This window comes from Guillardia theta (genome assembly GCF_000315625.1).
Source record: "Guillardia theta CCMP2712 unplaced genomic scaffold GUITHscaffold_48, whole genome shotgun sequence".
In the NCBI taxonomy this organism is placed as follows: Eukaryota; class Cryptophyceae; order Pyrenomonadales; family Geminigeraceae; genus Guillardia; species Guillardia theta.
Window position 1 is genome coordinate 282867 of NW_005434626.1, and position 22731 is coordinate 305597.

Here is a 22731-nt window from a genome sequence, read left to right on the forward strand (position 1 = left end):
CCTCGACTACCACCCGGACTACCCACCTGATATATGACCCTACCCATATATTTCAGAGAGATAATACTATAAATAACCCGTAGAAAACACCCCTACCCTACAACAAGATATCAGTGACCCACCCACTCTCAATGAACATCTAACTTGGGGTGGTTCGACAGTTTTAAATTGAGGCGGGCCCATGGAATGAAATTTCGGCAGTTCAAAATGTGGAGCACTTTCCCTGTATGGGAGGGACAGGGGAAGGGGAAGGGGGAGGAGAGGGGAGGAGAGGGGAGGAGAGGGGAGGAGAGGAGAGAATAGGAGTGCAGGACATGATAGGATATGATAGGAGAAAAGCTGATAGCCTGAAGGTTGGAGGATCATGGACACAACTGAGAAAACGAAGCAGATCGGGAGGTAGAAGACCAGTATGTGGAACGCAAGGTATGAGCACAGTAGGAGGATCAGGACATAGAAGAGCAGTAGGTGGAGGCAGCATCAAAGACTCACGGGCCTTCAGTCCCAGACGGCATGATGACGATTTGATCCTCACGTTGCAGACATCGTGACATGCAACATGAGCGGAGAATCTGACGAAGACCTATCGTACAATCTGGGATCAGGTGCTCTTGCTGGATTCTAACGATACATGTTTGTTTGATCGTTGCTCGATTTTTTGTGCAATCATTTTCTTTCCCATCACCACGACATGCAGTGATATGTTCTATGTTCAGATAGCAGTGAGGAGGAGGATGTGATTCGGACGCCAAACTCCAGGAAGCAGAAGACAGTAAGCTCTCACGCGCAAGGCTGTCGATGTTTACGATGAATGGTCTAGGTTGGGTTCGTCGACACCGCAAGACAAGGCGGGAATGCAGTTAGGTTTGACGCCCTACACTCTTACAGCGACCGAACGTATCAGGATGATGTCTGTGTTGTAGTATCAAGGATCTCTCCCTACTGGGCTACTCGGCAGCTACTTCCATCGGAGCAGGACGTATGCTTCTGCTGCTCCATGATGCCTGGTCCTGATCTTCCAGCAATCGCAGCTAAGAGCTTACCAACAAGCCGGGAAGGCATCCAGCCTATCAAGGGAGGAGGAGATGCCCCGCAGAGACGAGCTGCATGGGAGGCAACAGGCTCTCCTGTCACGCAGGTGCCGAAGGGACTTAATCTCATAGCTGATCCTTATAATGTTCCCCCTGGACTCGTCAGATCTCGGCAGACTTGGAGGAAGTTTCGATCCGAGGGCATTCGCAACACGTTCCGTTGAGCATTGCTGCGCAGGTTCATTCGAGTGCAGAAGCTTGATGGTTGAGTTTCATTCCTGCAGGAAGTCATTTCTCCTGTTCTGTCCAATGCCACGCTGTCTACCTCCCCAACTCAACAAGTCCGAGATCGATCTCCGCTCCCTCCGCTCCCTCTTCGCACGCCAGTCAAGGTAGCATGCTGTTCATGGCATCATTCGGTACTTCTTATGCTCCTCTTCCCGTCTACCAGAAGTCCCTCGAGCAAACGGCAGAGAGTGATCGACAGGATGAATCAGCCCTGTTGAGCCCTCAAGGTCTCCAAACTTCTCATCCAGTGACCAACTTTCTTGTGAGCGATGAGATGATGTATCAAAGTGATTGTGACTTGAGTCGTTCCCAAGAACCGCCCAGGTCAACCTCAGGTGGCCTCGAGAAGGTTTCACAGATGGTTGTTGAGTCACTTTTGACCATCATGCCCAACAGCCTGAGTGACCTGATGTCGAAGAAGAATCTCTTCTCCTCTGTAGGATTTTCGGGAGAGCAGAAGGCTCATCAGAAATCTTTGACAGATGTCTGAAATGAAATGACAGCATGATTGAACGATCTTGACTTTACTTGCAGATCAAGATGAGCATAGTTGGACCAAGTGACCTGGTCGACTTCGCATCTTGTCTTCTTCTCTCTGACATGCGCCTTGTGTGAAACAGAACAAGAGTGAGGCTGAGGAGTCAAGACATCTTTGAATGTTCACGGAGACGTTTGCAGAAGAAGTTCAAACAGGGCGAGAGAAATTGATCTACCTTGAGACTCCGGAAGCTGAGAGGTAGCAAAGAGTATGAGTGGTGAAGATGTTGATGAAGGAGAAGGAGCGAAGGAGAAAGACGAAGGTCGAGAATCCTCGAGTTGATGAGAGTTGAAGCGGAGAAGGTTCGATTCGATACATGATGATGATGATGATGATGATGATGATGATGTAAGATGATGCATGATGATGATGTATGAAGATGATGTAAGATGATGTATGATGATGATGTATGATGATGATGATGTATGATGATGATGATGATGTATGAGGAATATATAACGATGTTGAGAACAGGAATCGTTCCAGCATAAGCAGAGAGTTCTTCAACTTTTAGAGATGTTGCGACAAGTGAGAAATCTTCTTTTTCCTCTCCTCTCCTCTCCTCTTCTCTTCTCTCCTCTCCTCTCCTCTCCTCTCCGCTCTTCTCCGCTCCTCTCTTCCTCCCTTCTTTTCCGTACCTCTACGGATTCGTCAGTTGCTGACGCTTTTGATCTTTAGGCTGAGTCGACGGCAAAAGAGGTGCTGAATGAGTAGAAAAGAAAAACAAAAGCGGCGGCAGAGTGTCGTTGGAGTTGAAGAGGAGGAGGAGGAGGAGGAGGAGGAGGAGGAGGAGGACATAGTTGAATGACGTAATCGTGTGCAGGAAAACTCATTCAACGAGACTCTGGTGAAGGAGCTTCAGAAAAAGATCCAGGAGGGTAAGTTTGGCGACTGAGCAACTTGCTGCCGTATGATGCGATTTGCAGCCGAGGATGAGAAAGAGTCGCTCAACACTCAGTTGAAGACTCTTGAACGTCAGTATGCCTCGCTAGACGAACAGGTTGGAATGAGCTGTTGTCGTGCGCCGCTGGTTGACCTGTCATGTTGGAAAGTTCCAAACGCTCGAGGAGCAGACGGCGGGGATGGAAGAGATGCACCAGAACATGGAGGAGCTGCAGGCTAGGATGAGTGAGAGGGACGAGAAGATCGCGGTGAAAATGCTCTGGCGCCTCATGAAGTCGTGTGATGACTGGGAAGGACCTGGAGGAGAAGCTGAGAAGGTCGCTCGAGAGTCAGTCGCATGCTGAGAGGCAGCTGAAAGAGTCGGAGATCTTCAAGTCGGACCAGGTGGGATCCGACTGTTGCCTGCCTGTCGAGTTTGACAGGCCCCTGTGCTCGTTGAACAGATGCTGGAGATTGAGAGATTGCAAGAGAGCTCTCAGCTTTTCACGAAGGAGAGCAGAGAGATGGTGTGCGGCGATCTTGTTCCTCCTGCCGACTGATCGGTTATGAGTGCAGAACAAAGTCGTCACATCCCTCAAGAATGAAATCGCAACGTTGGAGGAAGCACTGAGCTCGTGAGACAGCTGCGGATGCAAGTTGAAGCCAAGTGATATGTTGTTGGAGCAGAAAGATGGAAGAGATCGAGAGAGCGAGGAGCGAGGTGATCAACAGGCCTTGCATGCTGTTGTCAAACTTGATCGTTCGTCAAAGGCAAGAAAGTACAAGATGTCGATGGATTCTTTAGAGGTAGAGCTGCAAAACTCAAGATCGGAGGTAGCAGAAGGGGATGGAGGTTGTGTTTGAGGACGTTCCTGCAGTCTTCGTCGTTGAGGAGTCAACTGGAGATGGTGTCGCAGGAAAGAGAAGACCTTAGAGAAGAGACTGTTCGCCTCAAGGTGCATGTTTGCTGCTTGCTTGCTTGCTTGCTTGCTTGCTTGCTTGCTTGTCAGCTCAGATGAACGACATGGTTTCGTTGATGAATGAGAGTGCCATCTTATCTTGACATATTCTAAACATGTCGTCTGGGCATCAGGACGTGATCAACGTGAGGAAAAGAGAAGCGGCAGAGTTGCAGGAGTCAGAAGAAAAGTTCAAGGTGACAGATTATGAACAACATCACATCATGCCACAGCACAGCAAGCACAGCACAGCAGCTCAGCTCAGCTCAGCTCAGCTCAGCTCAGCTCGGCTCGGCTCATCTTGTGTCACTTCATATGTGTGATCTCTTTGTTCCACCCGACTCACAACTTCCCTTGTCAGAGTGAAGTTGAAAGGAGGGACCGATCCCTCCGATTCATGCAAGGAAGGCTTGATGCCCTGGAGAGCGAAAACGAGCAGGCAGCAAGGAGCAGGGAGAGAAGAATGCAAACTGACTTGCTCCTGCAGTTGCAATCTGAGATTGTCAACTATCGCAAGCAGTTGAAGAACATGGAGCAAGAAAACAGGACGACCAGCGCGCGAGTAAGTTGATAACATCTTAAACCTTTGATGATGGTTTGATTGGAAATTGATGATGGAGATGAAAACAACGACAACGAAGTTTTCGCTGCTGCTGCTGCTGCTGTTCTTGATGGTGGTGGTGGTGATGGTGGTGATGATGATAGAGTGAAGGAGATGGTTCTATTTTGGTTCAATTCCTAACCCACGTTCTTTAGTGTGCGCAACTGGAAGGATGGATGACTTCATTGCAAACTTCTCGTTCTGACCACACCTATTTCGACAATGGTCAAGAAACTTACAGGACAGAAATGAACAGGTGGGCACAACCCTCCTCCTCCATCTTGATCCCCTTCGTCCTCGTCCTCGTCCTCGTCCTCGTCCTCGTCCTCGTCCTCTCACTTCCTCGTCTTCCTTCCTTCCGTCCCCCTCATCCCTCCTTGTCTTGGTCCTCCTCCTCTTCCTCCTTGTCCTCCTTCTCCTCGCATAGATACATACACCTGATCTTCACGGCATTACAGGGCGTCGCAGAACTTGTCCAACACTTTCAACGCGATGCCGAAGAAACAACTCTCCCTCGACCTGCATCAGCTCAACAGGCCGTTGGAAGACCAGCAGGTTCAAGTGACAGCAAGGCAGCAGCCAGTGGAGCACGTGGGAGGAAAGCAGACTGCGAGAGAGGAGACGTTCCTTTCATCTCGCCGCCACGACAACGAGGCAGAGGTTTCCTCCTCCTCCTCCTCCTCCTCCTCCTCCTCCTCCTCCTCCTCCTCCTCCTCCCGCTCTTGGAGTGACTTTGTGCAGAGCTCGTCAAACTCCAAACGACCCACAAGCAAGGAAGCTATGGTGATGCCGTTGATCCTTCCGCTACCTTCTCCTCTTCCTCTTCCTCCTACTCCCTCCCTCATCCTCCCTCCCTTTCCCCTGTTCCCCTCCTCCTGACCCTCTCCCTCCCTCCCTCCCTCCCTCCCTAGCTCCTCACCTTACCTGTTATTTTTCAACAGGCAGAAGCTCGAGCACAAGAACTGTTCAAAGCCATCCAGGAGCAGAACGTAAGGAGAGCAAGACCGAGGCGGGAGAGGAGCGAGAGGAGGGGGGGGGGGAGGTCATGGGAGGGGAACGAGCAGAGATGGAGCGATCAAAGCTCTGTAAGTTGCCTAATCAAAGGGGAGGAATCGGAGAAGAAGGGAGGGGATGGAAGGATGTGAGGAGGAGGAGGAGGAGGAGGAGGAGGAGGAGGTTGATGTGACAAGCGGGGCAGGCGGAGCGAGCAGAGCGGGAGAAGCGAAAAAGTCGAATGAGCAACTCGAGCGGCGCGCCATATGCGCATGGAGGAACTTTTGGGAGGTTTAAAGACAGCGATGACGATGATGATGATGATGATGATGATGATGATGATTGTGTGATGATGATGATGATGATGATGATGATGATTGTGTGATGATGATGATGATGATGATGATGATGATGATGATGATGATGATGATGATGATGATTGTGTGATGATGATATTGATAACGATGATGATGCTCTTGTTGATGATGATGCTGAGATTACAGATGATGAGTTGTTGTCTCTTTCCCAGCTCATTCTCTCCTCCAGCTCTGCGAGCCAAGATCAAAGGCCGACACCTTACATGCATGGCGAGTCAGAAGCAGAGGATGCTGCTGTTGCAATGAGGACAAGATCCAAGTTCAGAGATGTGAGGTCTGCTGAGGAGCGACAGACTTGTTCTTCGGAGCCGCCTGTACAAGTCGAGCATAACAACTCAAACCCTCGAGAGCCGCACACTGACGATACTCCCGTCAAGCGTTCCAACGAGGCGAAACCAGTGCAAGAGGGATTCTCCTTCACTTCGTTCCAGGTTGGTGACTTGAAGTCGTGATGACGATGACGATGATGTTGAGTTGTTGTTCTTGTTCTTGTTCTTGTTCTTGTTCTTGTTCTTGTTCTTGTTCTTGTTCTTGTTCTTGTTCTTGTTCTTATTCTTGTTGATGGGGATAGGGATGGAGATGTGGACAGAAATGAGAGTGGAGATGATGAGTTAGAGTCGAGGGAGGAAGGAATGCGTTAGAATCATGACATGTTACATGTCGTGCACATTTCATTCATTTCCAATCTCACGATGTTGTCTCGTGTTCGTCTCTTCCATCTCTGACTTCATCTTGCATTTTCCTGCTCGTCATAACAACATTCGCAGGAGATTGACAACTACACTCGAAACCTCCAGCAGCAACTCTTGTCCCTCAACCAAGAGAAACAGATGATGGAGTCTCAGGCATCCTCCTCCTCCTCCTCCTCCTCCTCCTCCTCCTCCTCCTCCTCCTCCTCCTCCTCCTCCTCCTCCTCCTCCTCCTCCTCCTCCACTCGTCCTCTCTGTTCCCTCTAGCTCGCTCACACGTCGCTACTCTCCCCCTCCCATCTCATTGTTTTTCAATTGACCTCTTTCCTCTCTTCTCTCTGCTCCTCCTTTCCCTCCCTCCCTCCTCTCCCCTGCAGCTCCTGACTTTCACGGCAGTTGACCAAGTTGGTCTCAAAGGGCTTCCTCAAGACAGGAGAGGAGCGGTAACGAACGAGCTTCGTCTTCGAACTTCCTGCTCCGTCCTGCCCGTCCCCTCCTCTTCTTTCCTGCTCCTGTCCCCTCTTTCTCCCGCTCTTGCTCCTGCTCCTGCTCCCTCCTCTTCTCTCCTACTCCTGCTACTCCTCGCTGCCTCTCTTTCTCCTTATGCATTCGACTGCTGCAGGAGGCACAAGCTCGACCTCGAGCGAGGGCTTGAAGAAGTTTCGAAGCAAATCGTCTCGCTTCGTCGCCAGGTGATGGAGGAGAAGAACGTGGAAGAAGGAGAGGAGAGGAACGGGGAAGGAAATAAGAGTGAGAGAGAAGGTAACGGTGAAGACAGAGGAGGAGGGGAGGAAGGGGAGGAAAAGGAAGGGGGGGGGGAGGTGCTGACGGCTTCTATCAGGTACGGAAGTTGGAAGGCAACAGCTTAAACCCGAAGCCCATGCAGGAATATTCCGTCCTAGAGCGATGAAGGAGAGGGGAGAAGAGATTCATTCCCCCATGTACATGAAGCATGCTGAATGATATAAAACACTTCAACTACTCCTCTTCTCCCCTCTCCTCCCCTCCCCTCCCCTCTCCTCTGCCATTCTATCCATTCCTTCCGCCCTCTCCCCGGGGTCGTCATTTTCCCAACAAACCTTTTTTTGCGCTGTTTTTCCTCCCTCCCCACCTCCATCCTCCCATCACATCCACATCTGACCCCCCCCCACCCCCCCACCCCCCCTCACTCACTCTCTGCCCTCCCCCCCTCTCTTTCTCCCTCGTTCTCTCTCTCTTTCTCTCCCTCTTCTTCCTCCTCTCCCTCTATCCTTTCCTCATCTCAGCATGGAACCTGAGCACGGTCACCCCGAACACGCAGACTTGCCGGCCATCCGAGCAGACGAGGTCTTAGTGCAGCTCACCCGAGCCTTCATCGCGCGGCAGCAGGACAATTTCGAGCAGCTCATGAGCGGCTCCTACTCCCGCGGCATCAGCTGCTCCGGTAAGATCATGGGCATCGGATCTCAGGTTGACCCCAAGCGCTTTCGCTCCGGCCTCTCAGTCATCATCGAGCCCTACAGCTACTGCCGCTCGTGGGTGCCTCCTCCTCCCACCCGCCCCCCTGTTCCTCTCCTCCCTCCTCCTCCACCATCATCGTCACCACAACAATCACCTCCTCTTCTTTGCCTCCTCCTCCTCCTTCCCCCCTCCTCTTTGCCTCCTTCACACTCCTAGCATGTGAACTTGAGCTCACAGGTGCGCCAACTGCGAGATGGGTCAGACCAATCTCTGTCAGTTCGGCCGCGTCCTTAACTTCTTCGAGGACGGCGACCTCCTCCCATGGCTCTGCGTGCCCCAGCACCTCGCCCATGTCCTCGACGGCTCGGCACGGGACGAGCTCCTGCTCACGGCATGTGCAGCCAGCGTGACACAGGGCATGATCAAGGCCAACATCCTCCCAGGAGACAGCGTCCTCATCATCGGAGACGACGTGCACTCCTTCATCGGCTCCTGCTTCGCCCGCAGCGTCGGCTCCGACTTCGTAGGCATCGTCGCTCGGACTGAGCGCAACATGTCGACGGCGCTGCTGTGCGGGGCCTCCTGCTTCTGGTCGAGTTACCAGGCGGAGAGCGTGCCCAGCATTCACGCGAGGATCGAGATGGACGTGAGGAGGGAGACGAACGCTGCAGGAGCCGATGTGGTTGTCTACACCAACGGCTACGACGAGACTTGCCTTCCTCTCAACGTCGCTCTCGACTGCCTCCGTCCTGGAGGCAGCTTGATCCTTGCTCGGTCCCTGGAGGTTGACAGGTGAGCAAGCAGCTGGGCTGTTCTTGGGCATCGTGAACGCTCGTGCTGGCAGGGACGAGGCGCCGTCCTTACACGAGGCTTCTCGTCCTCACTCGAACTTCCTCGAGCGGATCATCAGCAAGCAGATTCGCTTCATCCCGGTGAGCAGAGCACAGCTGCGACTTCTCCTCCTCCTCCTCGTCCTCCTCCTTGTCCACCTCGTCGTTGTCATCCTCCTCCTCTCCTTACTCTCTCCTTCGTGCTCACTCTACACCCAACATATCTCTTCAACCCACGTCCTCTCCTCGTCCATATCATCACCACCACCACGTCAACTAAGTCAACCAGCTCTGACACTCAGCATCAGGTTTGGGGCTTCTCATCTGCCGTCTTCAAGCAGGTGCGAGGAGGAGAACAAGTGAGCAAGTAACGTCTCTTGCAGACGCTCGAGTGGCTGCGATGCAAAGTCTTCGACGTCAGCCCGGCCTTGACGTGAGCTGAGAGACTCCTGCCTTCTTGCCTGACCTTTCCCGTCACAGCAATGAGGTCTGCATGCGTATTCAGAGCAGCGAACTTGAGGAGGTGAGCAGCCTAGAGGACCAGCTCGTCGGTCTACTCCTCGTAAGCTGAAAAATCTCGGGATCGTGGGGTGTATAGACTTCATCAGAACTTTATAGAACAATCCTCCTCCTCCTCCTCCTCACATCACAAGCCCAACTCGTTACAGACGAAGCAGTGCCAATGGCGAGCAGGTCCAACATTGTCCACCTCACAGGAAAAAGCGAAACAAAACTCAACTAAACGGGAAAATAAGTGAAGGCTCTGACGAGTTACAACACGCGGAATCCTCTTCGCCTCTCGATGATCTGGGAGATGTAGTCGTGGGTGGACACCCCTGGGTGTTTCCCTCCTGCCCACATGTCAACGATGCAGGCGAGTCAACCCGCACTAGCTCACCCATCCAGTCGGGAATGGCTTCGATGGGGATGCCTTCCTCGTTCATCTTCTTGATCGCTTCCTTCGCGCTACCTATGATCTGAATCTTGCTCAACGTGACCGGGTGCAGCCATGGCTTGATGATTGCCCAGATCGCTCGGAAAATCAGTGGAGAGTTCACCTAAAAGCTCATCAGCATATGCGGTCCACCCCTTCAGCCTCATTCACCAGATAAATCTTCCACATGCTCTCAGGGTAGTAAGTTGAACCAATGTGAAAAATCTTTTGAAGAACCTGCAACGTATCAGCACGTGCGAAGAAGTTCCAATGTGCTGCTCACTTGTCTCTTCTTTCCTCGCAGCATGTTCATACTCATGTTCGTCAGATCTACGCATAGAGTGTGCTTGTATCGTTGTGATCCATTTTGCCTATCAACCCATTAAACCCAACCATCGCGCAAGGATTCCTCACATCATCCATTCATGCTTGTAGATTTGATAGGCGCTCATCTTCTGCCCTTGTAGACTACAATGATCCTCACTCTCAGACAGGAACAGACAAGTAGAAGCTTCTCCACCTTTCCAGGGCTTCATCGCTCAACGTCATCAATGAATCTGTGTCTACTTCGCCAGCCCTTACTCCCTGGATGAAATGCCCCCATTTATCGTGCCCATACATCTTTTCCGGCCACCTGATCCCCATTCATTATGCTGATGAATATCACAAACTTAGGGTACCATGCATGAAAATTCTTATCGTCTTGGATATGGCAGTCGAAAAATTTGTAGAACCCAACCTTGTCCCGCCAGTCAGCGATCATCTTGATGGCCTGTGTTGTCATCATCACTGGCAATTTGATATGCTTTCATCGGCTCATACATCGCAAATCGCTTTCCTCCTGTCTGACTCTCCCCAGAACCCTCTCACAATCATGAGAACCTGGCACCGTGATCAGAAGCATTGCCGTCACAACAGGTAGCATCACATCCAGGGGATCTGCTGCAAACTTTTCACGCTGAGCATCAGTGAGTGATTCAAGCGCTATCTTGCACCAACGGTCTTCCTCCTCTGTCCTACGGCATTCTTCCTCCGCAGCGAGCTTGTCTTGGATTGGCGACATCAATCAAGAAGGCAGGATCAAGTGTGCTTTGTAACTTGGTATCCCTTTCCTCCTGCAAACCAACCCATCGGTTAACATGAGCACATGCCAATACGAAATGTTTCTTGATCATGTCTGCATAATTCTAACAGTCCCATTTGCATCTCTTCACAATCCCTCCCATTGCCAAAAACTACATTATTTGATCTATTCCCGCTCCTTCTTCCCTTCCTTCCATACTGCAACGGACATGACAATAGTGTTCCTCCTCCAACTTTCCCCTCATGATTCTCTCATCAAGCTTCCTCCTCCAACTCCCTACAGTGTAGTTAGCACCATCGCCCTTCTCCATCCTGACGGCTGTAAACCTGAAAATCTGTGTCGCAACACCTTGCCCGATCTTTCCAACACTCACTGAACAATAGGACATTTCTCAAGCGGAAATCTCAATGATATTTCATTTCACTCCTCACTTCACTTCAAGAGCGCCATCCAACCGCTATTGACTCAAACGAACAACTCTTTCCCCACCTGCTTCTTACAGCATCGCGATAAAAGCTCCTCTCCGACTGCAGCTTATTCCATGATCTGTTCTAGAAGGCTTCAACTGCGTTTTCTATGTTCTCATTCTACTTTCCTCCGCCATTCCCATACCTCCCACAGTTCCTCCTCCTCCTCCTCCTCCGTCAACTTTCACAAAAGCTTCACTCCTGCATTTCCTGAACCACTACCCCCTTCTCAAATTTCCCCCGGGAACCTGCCATGAACCCCTACCCCCTCCTTCAAAGACCCCTACCCCTACATTACTTTTCCCCTATCCCTGGACCCCTCCTGTGTTATGTATTGACCCCCACCCACCACCGACAAGAATACCCGCAAGGGGACCACCTCCGCAAGACATAAAATACACCCCGTCATCTTCCAAGTACCCCCCACCCCCCATATCAAGAATTGGACCACCCCATCTATTTGACCATCACATCAAAACTGGAAACCCCACCTTGGATGGACCTGCACCACCCTACCACCCCCACCCTAGTCACTTGCTAGCTCCAGTACCCCAAACTGACCTCCTTGTACCTACAGCAAAAAGGTACCCCTACCCCATTCTTTGGACCCACCTTCACATCTCACAACGATTGAAGGTACCCCTACTTTTAGCTCATCTTCGCCTTTGACTACTTCACACAAGTTGACTACCCCTACCCCCAAGATATCTCATGAGAACCCCTCTAAATCTATGTTCGGTTGAACCCCTACCATAGGAGAATCATAACCCCTTCCATTACTACCCCCTCTATGTGATCGTGGCCTAGAACCCCTGGTAAATCTTATATTCCCCAATCTCCACATTGAGGTACGGGTCCTTATCGTACCAAAGGGGCTCCCTACCTGCTGGGGTCATCGAATCTGCGGAGTTTGCAGAATTTAGTGAGGGTGGGTGTACGCTGTGGTTGCACTAGGACCCGGGGTATTATATAGAAAATGAGAGGGTAGTCATTTATAAAAGATACAGAGATAATGGGTGGGGGTGGTAGTAGCTCTTGATCGTCGTGAAGGACATGTAGGGAAAGATGGGGTAGGGGGTACCATCACCACCCTAGCCACTATCTCAGATGCTGGATATGTTATTAGTAGCATATCTCAGCAGCGTAATTATTATGATCTCAATTAAGGAATTGAAGATCTTGGAAGGCTTTCTCCGCATCAACTCACCCCCCACCCCCCTGAATCTAACGGCTCCCACACTCACTACGTCCTCAGATCGCACAGTCGGGTGCAGTCTATCTACTAGCTTTTTTGCCCGGTGTTGCTCGGGAACGCCAAGTCGGACCGTCCGCCCGGACCGTACTCACGGTCGGTCGCGCGAGGGCCCGGCCCGTACGGTACCGTACGGTAGCGCGGCCGCGCCGTCGATGAGCCAGGCAGTGAGCCAGGCAAGGTTTCATTGACCAACGTCAGATTAACACGGCCGGGATGTATCAATTAACACGGGCCGGGATGTATCAATGCCGGAGGCTGTGCTTGTCATGCTTGCACCATCTTTCCAGCACTATGTGTTTCCAAGGCATCACAAAAACCTGGAAGGAAAGATCCCTTACAGCATGCTTTCCATCCTTAGTCAGTATTCATGCCGCTAACAAATGAGGAAACACAACCATCATGGACATCTTGGTGCTTTACCGACATCGCATGCAGCGCGATTGCTATGCACGATATGTCCAACAGTTCCAAGAAAGAGATAAAAACAAAACTTAAAACTCTAAAACTGAAGGTCAAAGTACTAAATATCAGTCAAGTTTTAGGTTCTTTCTACCCTGCTTTCAAGCTATCTTGCATCCTTTCATGACAGCATTTCTGCCACGGTTGACCACCCCCCTTCCCCAGTAGTATAGTCTACGACCGCCGGTAGGGGTAGTGGGTGAGCACCGCACGGAGGGTTCCCGCCTTTTCTCGAAGTTTGTGGGCGGATCGGATGCCGGCGCGGCGGCAGCGCCCGCAGAGTCGGAGGGAGAGCAATGAATCTGCTCTGTCAGCGCGGCAGCAGAGGGAGAGCAATGAATCTGCTCTGTCAGCGCGGCAGCAGAGGGAGAGCAATGAATCTGCTCTGTCAGCGCGGCAGCAGAGGGAGAGCAATGAATCTTCTCTGTCAGCGCGGCAGCAGAGGGAGGGGGAGCGGGGACCTGGGAGCAGAGAGTTTGACTCTCATGCCAGCAGGCTCGAAGCTCTACAGAGAGAGTTCGAAGCTTTCAGGCTAGATGACGTCCGCCAGAGGGTTGAAGCGTTGGAGGAGAGTAGTATTCGCCAGAAACAGACTATTGAAGCATTGAAGAAAGACATCGCCCGCCAGAAAGAAGAATCAGACAAGCGGATAGAAGCGTTGGAGGAGAGTAGTCTATTGAAGCCTTGAAGAAAGATAATCATCGCCACAAGAAGACTATTAAAGCCTTGGAGGCTTTCAAGGAAAAGCAAAATATAGTGAAGAAAATGCGATTCGGTGTTTTTGACGACCTTTCTTCTGGTTGTGTCGAGCTTCCAAATGCTCCTGCTGTATTGGACAAATTTGTTTGCGTTGCTTTCTGCCAACATGCATCAAGACTACTTGCCAATGATTGCTTTAAGGCTGTGAAAGCATCAGACTATAAATATTGCAAGAGGGCCCGCCCCAAAGGTTACCCCACAGAGAGAGCTTTTGACTTGAATGGTTGTAAGGTGAAATCATCAGTGATAGAAGCTTCGCACTTGCTCCCGCACAGCCATTCATGTCGGATGGACTGGGCAGCTACTTTGCAGCATACCCTTCCCGAGGACTTGCGGCGGTCGGAAGACGTGGTTCAGAAGATTTTGTTCGGGTGTATCGATCAGGACCGTAACTACATACCGGGCATTGCGGAAAGTTATTTCAACTTCATCTACCTTGCTGGGCAGCGTATGCACTTAGATCAAAAAGCGGCTCTGATGTTGCTTCCGCTTCTATCTCCCCAGCAGCAATGCGAGTGGAACGGCGAAGGGTACCAAGCGATCTTAATCTGTGCAAATCAAGAAGTTTATCATGAAACTTTGTTTAGACTTGATACTGAAGCAATCGGAGAGAATGAGTCAGGGCACGATCAAGTCTCACCGTGGCAGGTTGGAGAGGAGTCTCGTCTCAAGGAGATCTGCGAGCCGATGAGGGAGAATTATTTGATTCCCAGGTTGTATCCAGGTAATGCTGTATGTATTTGTAGACCGTACCAATGAGCCGCATCTTCTACATGACATGGAGAAACTTCATCAGGCTCTCGAGCACATCGAGACACTAATGAATGACGTTTGTGCGATTCAGTGCGGTCAAGAAAGCCTCAAAAACCTACAGCAGAGAGCCGGAATCTGGACCAAAGGCTCAGAGTCGACACGGCGTTGGAATCTAACCAAGGTTACTAGCTGTGATTTTCTCAGGGACAAGCTGAGAAGAGAGAAGATGGTGAAGGCATTCAAGGGACTGGAATCTGAAACCGATGAGATTGCATGTTTTCGCTTAATAAGGTTCAAAGGGAGCAGTCCCGAAGAGGAAGCTGAAAAACTTCACACGGCTCCGCATCCAGTTCTTCTCTCGCTTCGTTCGATGAACGCAATCACGAATCACTTTTATGGAGATTTGCCAAACGGGGATACAAGTTTGCTTCTCATGTCCTGTTACAGCGGCCTGGACGAAGGGATGGAATTCGACTGCGAGCATTGCTTACAAAACGCGTTTGGCCAGGAATATGACGAGGAGGAGAAATATATCATGGGACCTGATGGGCCTGAGATTCTGTCTTGCGATTCAAATTCTGTAAGGAGTTCAGAGAACAGTCCCGAGGTATCGCTGTGTTCGGCCGCAAAGCTTTGTGGGTCTGATGCAAGCGCATCTTCCAACACGAGTCAAGATTCGGAGAATAGCGCCGCGAGCACTGTTCCTAGGGACCTATTTGGTGACTCCTGACAGAGGCCCGGTGCCCATGATGAAGAATCTGTACCTAGAAAAATAGATCATTACAGTTTTACCGCCTCCTGCCGCGCCGACTCTGAAGGCCCTGTTTCATGTACGTCCCTGATGCTTCAGGCTCGGCGGGATGAGTCGGGTTTTCGGTCCATACTTCTCCTTGACAAGTTCAACGAAACCATGATTGAAGCACTCTGAATAGTTCTCATGGTCGATACCAATATGAGTACTGAAATTTGCAAGTCTTCTGCCCATTCTCTCCATGGCCAACATGACTGCTTTTGTTTGCAAAGATTCTTCATGTTGGAACACACTAGCTCTGTTCCTTCCAAACGTTTGAGTGGACCAATGCGCCTTGAGGTACACGATGTTCCATTCCTCCCCATGTAAACGGTTCACCTTCTATCAGTGTGCCTGAAATTTCTTGCAGTTCCCCTCCACCCCCTCTCCTTGTCACTTCCTCAGGACCATGCATCCTTCTCGACGTCTGAAGTCCTTGAAGTTCAGAATCATGATCCACTTGAAACTGTCTTCACCCATGTTGTACACAGATTTGAAAATAATCTTCAATCATGATTCTTGGCTGATATAAGTGCCATTTAGTAGGCCAGTAATTGAGCCACACAGGCTGCTACCGCCCACACCGGCCCGGCGACGGTGAATTAATGATGACTTCTCAGGCCGCGACAGTCGGCCCGGGGCCGGCCGCATCGCCACGATCATATGATCGGATGCACTGCCCGATCCCTTGTCATATGGCCTTGTGTTGTTGAAATTTCTTTCAAGGCGAACGACATCACAGAAGCATCCCTCTCGCGGCCGCAGACCTGTCCTCCTAGGGGCGACTTGCTTGTCCACATCTCTCCTTCTCGCCGTCTATCCCCTCTTCGGGGGCTGAAGTCTGAAGTTCATGCGTAGACTTGCCTTCATCTCTCTCCGCAAAGTCATTCATCATCATACGTCGCTCGCTCTCAGCACTGCCATTGTTGTCAGTCTACTTTCCTCTGCTCTCGTTCTCTGGCCGAACCTCAACAGTCATTCATGGCCGCCACAGAGGAGGAAGTCTGCCATCGCCGCCAACGGAGGAACATCTTCCGCAGCGCAAGGAGGGAGAGCACGACCATGCAGAGTCCAGCAAAGACAATAAGGGGCCAGTGTTCCATCAGCACCGCACGCTCTTCCCGGGAGGATGCCTGCCAGACCAACCAAGGGGTTATCACCTGTAGACGAGTGTCAGCTGGAGCGAAGCCACCAAGGCAGGAGGTCACAACATCAAGGGGTTGGAAGCTCGAGCAAGCAATTCAACGTGTGTTTCGGAGGTTCAGAGGATAGAGAGAAAGGACACATGCACCCGCGTGAGCGCAGTTTGAGGATAGAGGCAGTAATTAACATTGGGCACGAACCATCATCGTCAAGGTTAGGATGAGACTGAAGCATTCGAAGTAGCTTTCACAGCTACGAGACGACAGAAGCTTTCGAGGCGTCAACTCGAACTTGTGCTCGATCTTCACGGCATACTGTTCACGACAAACTTCGCAACGGAGGACCGGAGTCCCTCCCTGAGTGAATGCAGTCAAACCAGGCAGATGAACCAGAACCAACCACCTGGTGATCTGACAACCGAGAAAGAGAGTTGTTCGGCCTGGACTGAAGCCATTTCTGTAAGCACGGCAGATGTACGTACTGGCACGATCCCTTGCAGCGACAAACTCGAAGGAGCTTCCCATCCTCTTGGCCCCCCTTACATATCCTGCACTCCGTTGTGTTTGACTGCAAGGCACCAGTATCACCAGACTTGTCACATAACAATCATCGGGAGCGAGCTGCAGCCATCACACGCTGTGGCTACAGAAAGTAGTGACTGAGCATAGGGGACGTACCTCCAGCATGTCGTCCGATGTCATTCGGAGGGAGGGAGCGGAGTGAGGAGGCACGCGGGAGATAGCATCTCCCTGAGAGGCAGGGGCAGGACAGGACAGGGGATGTTGTGGAGGAGGAGGGGGGACGGGAGGGACGGGGGCAGGCGGCTGTTGAACGCCATGGCCCACCATTGCAACACAGTACGAGTCCGCCTCACTACCATCCTCGGAAAAGGAACGTTGTTCTGAGCCTGCCTCGGACCAGTACTGAATGTTTAGTTAATTTCTCAGTAAGTGTGAGTGGGGATGTGGTCCAGTGGGGTGCAGGGCCTACGGTAACGGCTGTAATGCCGCGGGGCCAAGGCGATCAGGAGGAGGGAGGGAGGGGAGGGAGGGGAGGGAGGGGAGGGAGGGGAGGGAGGGGAGGGAGGGGAGGGAGGGGAGGGAGGGGAGGGAGGGGAGCGCGATTGAGCAGCAAGTGAAGATGAGCAGAGATGTAGACCGTGACCCGGATAAGAAGTAGAGCCGTGAGATAATGCCAGGGAGCTTGAATGGCGAGCTGGATCGTCGGAGGTTGAAGTGACTGGCACTACAGTTGCAGCACGGGCAGTGAAGCGTTTTGAGATGGTGTGGGGAGCTGCTCACAAGAGAATTGTTGATAGTTCCAAAAAACTATCAAGTGAAGTCAAAAGGAGCTGCGAGCTGTGAGAGTGGAGATTTGACTTGATGTCTTGTTGAAGTGGAGGGTTTCCAACATGTTGGACCAGCCATGATCTTTTAGAGCAACAATCGACTGTACAGATCTTTTGAATGACATGTGAATCAAAGATTGATGTTTCTGACGCGTTCAACAGGTTTTGTCGGTGAAGGGAACAAAGGAAAATGCCGAAGAAAGGAAAGAAAGCCAAGGTAGTCGAAACCCCAGAAGAAAGGGCGCTGCGGGAGGCAACTGAGAAGCTCAAGGCGGAAGAAGACAGGAGGAGGAAGGAGGAAGGCATGCGGAGGAAGCTGATGGAGGACATGGCTCAGGAATCTCGATTCTCGAAGCTCAACCTAGCCAAGATTCAGAACCAGTGAGCGAGCAACTCGATGCACGCCCTCGTCTGACGTTGCTGCTGCGTGCAGGTGGAGGAAGCTGATGAGGCTGTCAAAGGTTGAGTCGCTGAGGAAGGACATCGAGATCATGTCGCAGAACCATGAGCGAGAGGTCGACATGAAGGACGCGATCATCCAGATGCTCGACCGGGACCTGGACGATGCCGAGGAGCAGTACCAGATTGCTCTCCGCAGCCATCTGCAGAACGTGGATACGCTGATAGACCTCTACAACTCAAAAGTGAGGCAGCTGGAGAAGGAGTTCGAGGAGGAGGTGCTCCAGATTCAGAGTGACTTCCAGACGGAGAGGACCGACCTGGTGAGCAAGCACACGCGCGCCAAGGGCGAGCTGTCGGAGGTCATCGACCTTGTAGATCAGCAGTTCAGAGACAGCGAGCTGGAAGCGAAGCAGGACTTCGACTCCTACTGCGAGGAGCTCAAGAACAAGAACCTGGAGGACAGGAATGTGCTCAAGATCATGCTCGAGTCGCAGATCGAGGGGCTGGAGAATCATTTCGCCAACGCGGCTGAGACGTACGACCAGACGACGAGGCAGCGGACGCAGCAGTTTCGCAACCTGACGGCGAAAGATCGCAATGCAGCTCAAACCATTGAGATGCAGCTCAAGCGGCTGCAGAGGCTGCAGGACACGCTGTCGCACTGGCGCATGAAGATCGCGAGCAACGTCAAGGAGTGCGAGGAGAGGAACCGGCTGATGCGGGAGGAGCGCGACCAGATCTCGCGTCACTTCCAGGAGCTGAAGCTGCGCATGAACAAGATGCGAGACGAGCAGAGCGCGCGGCTGATGGAGCTGAGCCTTCAGAGCAGGAAGTGCATCCAGACGCTGGAGAACCAGAAGAAGCGAGCAGAGACGATCTTGAGGTACGCCGAGCTCAACCGTAAGCTGGAGACGGAGCGAGAGAAGATCCTCCCCTTCTATCCCATCACTGCCATCGGCGATGACCCCAGCATCCCCGAGGAGCTCGCGACTGAGGCCCGCGCTATGTCGAGCTATGCGCTGGGACACGACGGAAAGCAGGTGGAGGAGTGGAGCTACCTGGACGTGTTCTTCAGGAGGTACAACCGCGTCCTGCTGGACAGAGTGGCGATCGCCAAGGAGAAGGAGAGGCTGAGGAACGAGAACGAGGACCTCAAGAGCATCCTCAAGCAGTACCTCGACGGTATCTCCGTCAACGCTCAAGTGCTCTCCGACCCCAACCCGCTCTTCGTCCTCAACAACCGAACTAACATCCAGAAGCGCCCTTTCCCCTCCGAGCAGTACATCCCCGTTCAGAACGCCAACGTGGTGGTGAACCAGCGGAGCATGATGGAGAGAAATTAAGAGGCGAAGGAAGAGACGGTCCAAGATAGGAGCTGAGGGAACTTGTTTGTTGTTATCAAGTATACAACATGGTGATCATTACATGGCGCGTTAGGCAGAGCCCTTGTTCGCCAGCATTGCTTTGATCTCCTTCACACGTCTGATGCAGTCTTTGTCGCTCTTCCCCGGCACTTTCTCTGCGATCGCCTTCCACTTCTCCTTCGCCTCCAGCGTGCTAGATTTGAACTCTGCCATGGCGGCTTCCAGAGCACGCTGAAGCACCCACAGTCACTCCTCCTCCTCCTCCTCCTCCTCCTCCTTCCGTGCTGTAACACCTGGCTCCCTTCCATCCCTCCCCTCTCACACCCCCTCCAGCTTCCCTGATTGCACTCTCTCCCACTTTACATGCAGAAGTTACCTGCTGCTCGACGCTCCAATCCGACTCAGCCGCTGGCTTCGGCTCCTCCTTCGCCTGCTCCTCCTTCGCCTCCTTCGCCTCCTCGTCTTGGCGCGAAGTTTCTCTTTCAGATACGACTGAAGTGCCGCTAGTCTTCTTTCCCGCTCCCTGAGGTGTTCCATTAGTCGCTCCCACGATAACGATGCTGATAATTGTGAAGATGAAGATGATGAAGATGATGAAGATGAAGATGAAGATGAAGATGAAGAAGATGATGATAATGAAGATATGAAGGCCGCAAGGACGATGGTTTTTGATGTTTGCAGTTAAGGGTGTGCAAGGGACAAAGACAAACATCAGACAGTGTCTTGCAACAACTCACCGATCGGCTTCCATGACCCTTCTGCGCCTCTGCTTTACTCCTCTGAAATTCCAGCTGTGAAGGAGTGAGAACCAGCCAAACACTCTTCTTCTTTTCCTTCACTTCCCCTGTCCCCCTCTCCCCCCCCCCCCCTCCTCCTCCTCCTCCTCCTCCTCCTCTCACATCAGCATCTACGCTCATTCCAGCAGCGTTGGCCGAGAAGTTGTTCTTGAGCTCATGGCACTTTCGCTGACACTCCGCGTCGGATCTAGTCCCGATGCTCTGCGCGATCTTGGTCCACCTCTGCGAGGCAACGCGAGTCAGGAGGAAAACGCGCCTGCAGCTCCTCTTACCTCCGACGTGCCAGCAGGATAGCGAATGAGCGCCTTGTGCAGCAAGTCCATCTCCTCCCTCGACCACTTCCTTTCCTTGCTCCCTTCCTTCTTCTGCTTCAGCTGAGCAAGGAGGCTGTCCCCGGCCTCCTCCTTCTTGGCTTCTTGCTGCGCCTGACCGGACGAGATCTTGAGCTTCTCAAGAGCCTCCGAGAGGATGGGAATCGCTTCGTCGTTCCCTCCCTTCACTTGCGCAATCCTCTCGGCCAGCTGCAACAGCTCATCCTCGCTCAGCGTCCCTGCCTTACCCGTCACGTCTGAGGCCTCGCAAGCTTCCTGAACTTTCACGGACGCGATCCCATCCAGCCCGGCGGTTTCAGCCGCATCTCTCAAAGCCTTTCGAGCCCTTTTGAGGGATTTCTTAGCCGCGTCCTTGGCCTCTTTCTCTATCTTCCTCCTCTCAGCCTCCTCCTCCTCCGCCTTCTTCTTGGCAGCTGCCTCCTCCTCCGCTCGCTTCTTTGCCTCCTCCTCAGCCTTCCTCTGATCAGCATACTTGGCCTGCTTCGACGCCTTCTTGGCATTCTTGAGGTCCTCCTTGTACTTCTGAATCCTGGGGTCCCACTTGTGACAGGTCTCGATGATCATGTTGATCCGTCGCGTCTCGTCCTTCTTCAGCTTCTCCGCCTGCTTCTTGTTCTGCCTCTCCATCCACCTCCGCTCCTCTCGGCAAGATGCCTCGTCCAAGTCGAACGCCTCCTCGATGTCGTTAGTGAAGTCCCGCCAGGACTCGAAGTTGAACCAAGCCTCGTACACCTCCAGCACCGTCTCTATCGGGGTCTTGGCGTCTCCCAGGGAGGGCAGCGGCTTCAGCGACCAGCGAGCATTGCGATCGAGCACAGGGCCCCACGTCTTGAAGAAGTCTTCATCGTCCTTGGGCTTCTTGTCGGCAGGGACGCTGTCGTCAATGTCGGCCTGCATGTCCTTGGAGTCGTACGCCCTTCGCTTTTGCGGATCAGACAGGACAGCCATGGCGTTGGAGAGCGCCTTGAAAGCTTGATCAGCTTCAGTCTCGTTGCTGGACATGCCCTCCTTCACCCTTCTGATCCTTGAGATCTTCTCCTCCGGATTCTCCAAACCCTTGGGACAGACGTCGTTGCCTTCGACGAACTCGACGAACTGATAGTTCTTGAGGATCTGAGCATCGCTCTTGTTCTGGTCGATGAGCTTCTCCACCAGCTTGATAACATCAGTCGGGATGTCCTTGAGCTCCTCCGAGTCGACCTCCTCCAAGCTCTGATCCCCGCTCTCCTTGCTCGCCTCCTGCTGGTTCAGCTTGTCGGGGTGATACTTGAGCACGCATTGGCGGTAAGCCTTCTTGATGTCCTGCTGTGAAGCTCTCCAGCGAAGGTCCTGCAAGCCCAACATCCTGTACAGATCCTCCTTGTCGTCCATCGAGGCCATGGCGGCGAAGTCCACGCTCTTCCCGCGCGAGGTCGGATCGTCCACCTCGCCAGCGCCTTTGTTGGGCTCATCGCCCTTGTGCAGGAGCTCATGGAGCGCCCGACCAGCCTTGATCACGATGACGCGGTTGGGAAAACCCGAGAGTCCCCGACAAGAGGAGGGGGACGGAGGACTGGCTGGGCCAGGAGGAAGCAGAAATTCGACCATCCTTCCAAGTTTGCTCTCAAGTCAGCGAGTATCCCTCCTGCTGGTGTGTTGTATCCCTCTACTCTTCCCTTCGTCTCACAGCTGCTCTCCTGTGCTCTCTCGCAGCCTCTCGCTCCTCTCCTCTCGCTCCGCTCCCCCTTCACTTCCCGTCTCCCGACATGCCACGTGCGGAGCACAAATACTTCTCTGGTCTTCCATCATCCTGGTTACTCCTTCACTTCCTCCCATCCATGCATGTGACATAGTCAATAGCCAATATCTGTAGTCAATATGTTAAGGTATTCTAGTCAATTTTCGGTTTTGAAATTCGGTTGCCATGGCGGGAGCAGGGGACAGGCGGCGGCAGAAGAGGAGGGGAAAGAGAGGAAGGAGAGGAGAGGAAGGGAGAGGAGAGAGAGTCAAAGATAGTACGAGATGTCGAGAGACTTGTTTGTGAAATGAAGAGATCAAGAGAGGAGAGAGCGAGTTGAAGGCAATGGGAGAGGGAGAGAAACTGAGATAGGAGGAGCCATCATGATAGTGGAGATGGAACTGCAGCGGAGGAGACTGCATGCGAGCGAGCAATATTAAGTAGGGAAGATAAGTGTTGTAAACAATAAGTTGAAGCGTACAGAAAGAAGTTTACAGGG

The 22731-nt window shown here is 52.3% G+C and overlaps 4 protein-coding genes across 4 annotated transcripts; 2 read left to right on the forward strand and 2 right to left on the reverse strand.

Annotated features, from left to right (window-relative positions):
• Positions 1-8051: 8051 nt before the first annotated feature.
• GUITHDRAFT_110874 (hypothetical protein) lies at positions 8052-9199 on the forward strand (the record flags this gene model as incomplete). Its single annotated transcript, XM_005830069.1, has 5 exons — positions 8052-8590; positions 8643-8730; positions 8937-8969; positions 9012-9061; positions 9109-9199. 5 exons carry the CDS (start codon positions 8052-8054, stop codon positions 9197-9199), a joined length of 801 nt encoding a protein of 266 aa, XP_005830126.1.
• A 25-nt stretch (positions 9200-9224) lies between these two features.
• GUITHDRAFT_153362 (hypothetical protein) lies at positions 9225-10679 on the reverse strand. Its single transcript, XM_005830070.1, has 9 exons — positions 10491-10679; positions 10385-10444; positions 10243-10334; positions 10083-10196; positions 9977-10030; positions 9846-9933; positions 9734-9799; positions 9527-9686; positions 9225-9479 (listed from the first exon to the last, which is right to left on the reverse strand). Exons 1-9 carry the CDS (start codon positions 10623-10625, stop codon positions 9400-9402), a joined length of 849 nt encoding a protein of 282 aa, XP_005830127.1. The 5' UTR covers positions 10626-10679; the 3' UTR covers positions 9225-9399.
• A 7131-nt stretch (positions 10680-17810) lies between these two features.
• Positions 17811-19440, forward strand: GUITHDRAFT_158068 (hypothetical protein; the record flags this gene model as incomplete). Its single annotated transcript, XM_005830071.1, has 3 exons — positions 17811-18001; positions 18054-19332; positions 19426-19440. 3 exons carry the CDS (start codon positions 17811-17813, stop codon positions 19438-19440), a joined length of 1485 nt encoding a protein of 494 aa, XP_005830128.1.
• A 15-nt stretch (positions 19441-19455) lies between these two features.
• Positions 19456-21886, reverse strand: GUITHDRAFT_73325 (hypothetical protein; the record flags this gene model as incomplete). Its single annotated transcript, XM_005830072.1, has 6 exons — positions 19456-19617; positions 19763-19798; positions 20286-20405; positions 20456-20590; positions 20750-21478; positions 21716-21886. 6 exons carry the CDS (start codon positions 21884-21886, stop codon positions 19456-19458), a joined length of 1353 nt encoding a protein of 450 aa, XP_005830129.1.
• Between the last annotated feature and the right edge of the window lie 845 nt (positions 21887-22731).